Source organism: Stegastes partitus, unplaced genomic scaffold, assembly GCF_000690725.1.
Source record: "Stegastes partitus isolate 25-593 unplaced genomic scaffold, Stegastes_partitus-1.0.2 Scaffold1700, whole genome shotgun sequence".
Taxonomy (NCBI): domain Eukaryota; kingdom Metazoa; phylum Chordata; class Actinopteri; family Pomacentridae; genus Stegastes; species Stegastes partitus.
The window spans coordinates 22,062-26,450 of NW_007579431.1; the positions used below are offsets into that span (position 1 = coordinate 22,062).

The 4,389-nt window shown below is 41.0% G+C and overlaps 1 protein-coding gene across 1 annotated transcript in view; it reads left to right on the plus strand.

Annotated features, from left to right (window-relative positions):
* Nucleotides 1–248: 248 nt before the first annotated feature.
* hs3st3b1b (heparan sulfate (glucosamine) 3-O-sulfotransferase 3B1b) overlaps nt 249–4,389 on the plus strand; it is an 18,241-nt gene continuing 14,100 nt past the window's right edge. The window contains exon 1 of the mRNA XM_008301699.1: nt 249–838. Within this exon, the coding sequence (XP_008299921.1) occupies nt 249–838 (590 nt within the window). The remainder of the gene's footprint in view (nt 839–4,389) is intronic.

Below are 4,389 nucleotides of genomic sequence, written 5' to 3' on the forward strand. Positions count from 1 at the left end.
GTTTTTCACATTTTAGCCACAATTATGATGAAAAATTCCTCAATGCCTTTTCATTCCTGGATATATCGCTCTCTCCGATTATATTTAGTTTAGTTTTTTTTTTCTTTATTTGCTTTTATTTGTTTGTTTATTTAGTTTCAGTTGTAGGGAGAGCATGTGCTTATTTTTGCGCGGATTGCAGAGGTGCCACCGGGAGTGAGTTTAAGGCAATATGCGCCGCTGGGATATGATTTTTAACCGAAAGGCTTATGGAATATAGCCTGTTGTGCCACAGCCTGTATGCCTTCTGGTCCAGCCCCGTGAAGAAGAAACTAATTCTGCTCAGCATCATGTTTTTAATCTGGGTGTATATGCTGTACTCCTGCGTGGGCTACTGCTCCACCATGCCAAGTTTGGTGGTGGAGAGTTACCGGGGCAAGGAGACCGGCTCGGCGGTGGGCAAGAGGACAGAGAGCGGCGGCGGCGGCAGGACGGACCTGGTGTCCAGACTGCTGGCCAAACCGCAGCCGTGGGAGGATATAGAGAGCGACTACGAGGAGCCGTCCATCAGGACCGCCGCGTCCCGAGACCTGCTCAATAACGAGCTGGAGACGGACCGAGCCGACGACTGGGACGAGATGCGGGCCGAGCAGCAGAGAGCACCGGACCCCAGCGCCATGTCCAGCTTCTCCAACGGCTCCGGGAGCAAGAAGCTGCCGCAGGCGATCATCATCGGGGTGAAGAAAGGAGGCACCCGGGCTCTGCTAGAGTTTCTCCGGGTTCATCCGGACATCAGAGCCGTGGGAGCGGAGCCGCACTTCTTCGACCGCAACTACGAGAACGGACTGGAGTGGTACAGGTAAAAAAAAAATCTGCTCTTTTTGAGTCTCTCTCTTTTTTTTTTTTTGGTTCGTGCGTAAAAACCAAAAAGTGACAAGTTTGGCCAATCGAGACGCTTTTATTACTCCGTGGAGGAAATGTATGGAGGAATTGGAATCCAGTGCTGCAGAACGATGCTGATATTGATCAGTGAGCCAACAACAGCTCAAATCTGCTTTAATATGTAGTTTATTCTGGTGTGTTATAGCTCCAGAGAACTGTCTGAGTTTAATTCGTTTTTACGCAGCAACATTAACGCCGTTTGGGAGCATTACAAGGCAATCTAATCAACTCCTAATTGATTTACAATGATTCTAATTTCAACCTCGTAAAAGCACCAAATTCTAACAATAATTATCCTGTATATTTGGACTTTATTTCTTTAAGCTAAACCCACAATAAACGGACAACATGTTGTTTGTGACTCTCTGCTTTGTTCTGTGGCTGTTTGCACTCTTCAGGCTGTTGACTCTGGCAGATTAGTCCTTTTTAATTAACTGTTAGTTTGGAGCTTCGATCGCAGACTGATTTTTATCGCGGATGTAATTTTGTTGGGAGAGAACTGACACATATATATGAAGCTGCCTGGAGATTACGCACGGAGCTGCCCCGTTTCCACGATGTGCAGTGATCTCTATTGGACACAGTGCAACATTGCACCTTCACGGTGGCGCGTCTTCAGGCTCGTGTGTCAAGCTGGAACTTGAATTTAGCTGGATTCTGTGTTATTTTAGGAGAAATGTCGTTTTTTTGTAAAATTAAATCTCATTTATTAGAAGCAGTGTGGTGCGTCACAGGCAGGCGGTGGTGACTCCAGCTCTTTGTCATGTTGTGTTACACTTGGGTGACAAAATCTGACCCAAGTTTTAAGTAGAAAGCAGTGCGATAAGAGGCTTAACGCGGATGGCACAATTTACGCAAATCAGACTGAACCCACTGTGGTGAAGATCCAAATCAAAAACAAACGTCTAAACCCCTTTTTCTCCACTGATTAGTAATTCTGAGAAAACAGAACAGTGAAATGCTTTTGTCTTGTCTAAGATTTAACCTAATAGTGCTTAAAGATGTGAAAGGCTTTATGTAGTTTGGTGCTTTCTTATGTCAATGGGCTCCACAGGCCTGATGGGCTGCGTTGGAAGAAAAAAAGAAAAGAGGGGGAGATCTGCAAGACAAAGTGGGGATCTTTTTTCCTTTTTTCCCCCCTTCTAGAACAAAACAGAAAACGGTTTAACGTCTTCAGAGGTCGACAAACTAACATTTTCCTCGTCATTTACATCACAAAGTGTTAATATAAGGAGCAGAGGGACCGTTGAGCTTAATGAGCGCAGTGCGCAGGTCACCGCGCAGTCACACTTATTAAATTAAACTTTGCGCAACTTCCAGCTTTTTTTTTTCTTTCTAACGTTCATTTTTAGTCACTGTTTATTTAATCATATCAGCTCTTAATTAAATTAAGTGTTTTAAAATCATTTTTTTGCAATCAGTGTTAAGTTAAGGCTAACTGGCCGAATCAATTTATTGATTGGATATTAAAACCCAACTTAAAACTCTTATTTTTATTTAAAAAATGCAATTTTTTTCTGCCATTTTTCTTTATATGAGACATTAAAAATCTTTTGCCCTCAGGCTTGTTTCCCAAAGTTTTATCTGAACTTTTTTAAAAGAAAGAAAGAAAGAAAGAAAGAAAGAAAGAAAGAAAGAAAACACAACCACAATTTGCTAGATTTTCTTTTGAATTTCATTTCCTCCTTTTTTTTTTTAATGTTTTGTTTTGTTCCTACATGATGAACATGCAGGACAGGCTATCCAGCAGTGTTCGACATAATAAAGAAGAGCAGAGTTGAAAGGGAACCAAGTGTTGGCAGCATTTAAAATAAAGACACAAATGTTCCTCCTTTGAGGAAAAGCAAAGAAGTAAAGTTAGATTTACTGCGAGCACATTTGCTGGTTTGTATGAAGGCTGTTATTTAACCACCTACAGAAGTTTTTTTTTGACGGTTTGGGAATTGTGGAAAAGTGCTGTCTGCTAGTTTTTAGGCCATGAAATCTAATACTTTTTTTTAAAGTAGTCATGAGTCAAGGTTTTCAGACATAGAGCTGAATCACACACACACATATATATTTATATCCTGTACCTTACATTGACAAAACTTACGGTGGAATTTAATTTGTCATTCTGTATTCAAAACACACTCAATGTACAGTTCCGCGTTGTGTTTGCGATGTGAGACGTTGTGCGTCTAAACAGAAACTCCATTAATTTGTTTTTCTCTGGTAGAAGTTCATATTTAGGGTTGTGCTGCAGTGAAATCTGTCCTGACATACTTTTTTATGAACTTAAGAAATGTATGTTCCGGTGAAACAGCTGGTGTGAGCAGTCCCTGTAGTGGAGGAGGAGGAGGAGGAGGGGGAAAAAAGTTAGTTTCTACAGTGAGGATGGACTGAGAAGGGAAATCATGCTTCATTCATTGTGTTTCCTACTCAACTGTCCCTTTAGAGAGGAGGCTGGAAGGTTCCAAAAAACTTCACTGCATTGAGAAAAATTCAGCTGGAATATGATCTGATCACGGTCAGACAGTTGGATGTGTGCCTGAGTTGTGTAACTCACCTCTGCTTGTTTGTTCGTTTGCACAATCCACACTACCATCCACAGCTTGCACCATCTTCCCCTCCCAGCGGACATTTAGGAATTCCAGCCGAGTAAATGCAGTCATAGAAAGAAAGAAAGAAAGAAAGAAAATAAATAAAAAGCAGGAAAGAACAAAAGTTGTTTCAGAATGAAAGGAGGTGGAGATAACAAGCCTCACTGTGGAGTTCTGATGTGCTTTGACACTTTTTATTTATGCACAAAGACAAACACATGATTCACGCTGTCGACCGGCGGGTCCTTGTATCAGGAGGTACACATTTTCACAGTGAGGTCATGAACGAACTGGTCCCAAGGCACACACACACACACACACACACACACACACACACACACACAGAAAGAAAGAGTCAGAGCTCGGCTGGCCAATGTGACTGAATGTGAACAGGAACATTGGTTCATTATTTTCTGTCTGCACCTGTTGCATGGCGTGGTGAAAGTGCAACTGGTGTTATCTGATAAAAAAAAAAAGTCTTCCACACACAGTCATAGCAAATGCAGTGAGTCAATTCCTGAGAAAAAGTTTCAATCCTAATTTGTATGAGCTTTAGTCTGCTAGTGTGTCATTTGCGACATTGAAAGACAGTGTAGTTGGCAAACTTTTTCAGTCAGAAGTTAGCTTTACCAGAGAAACTAAAGTGTAATCGGGGCATATCAGAGACAAACGATAACATAAATAAGGAGACGTAATGTATAAATAACTAAATATTAAGTAATAAAATCACAAAGGAATGTAGCTTTTTTCAAAATGTACAAAAAACTTTGCTTCTTTGAGACTTTTTGGGAGTTTGTGCCAAAGTTGACAGGCAGCAACAACGAAAGCTCAACTTAAATTTATCAATTTATTGACATATTTTAATGAATGTATTTGTATTATATTTATT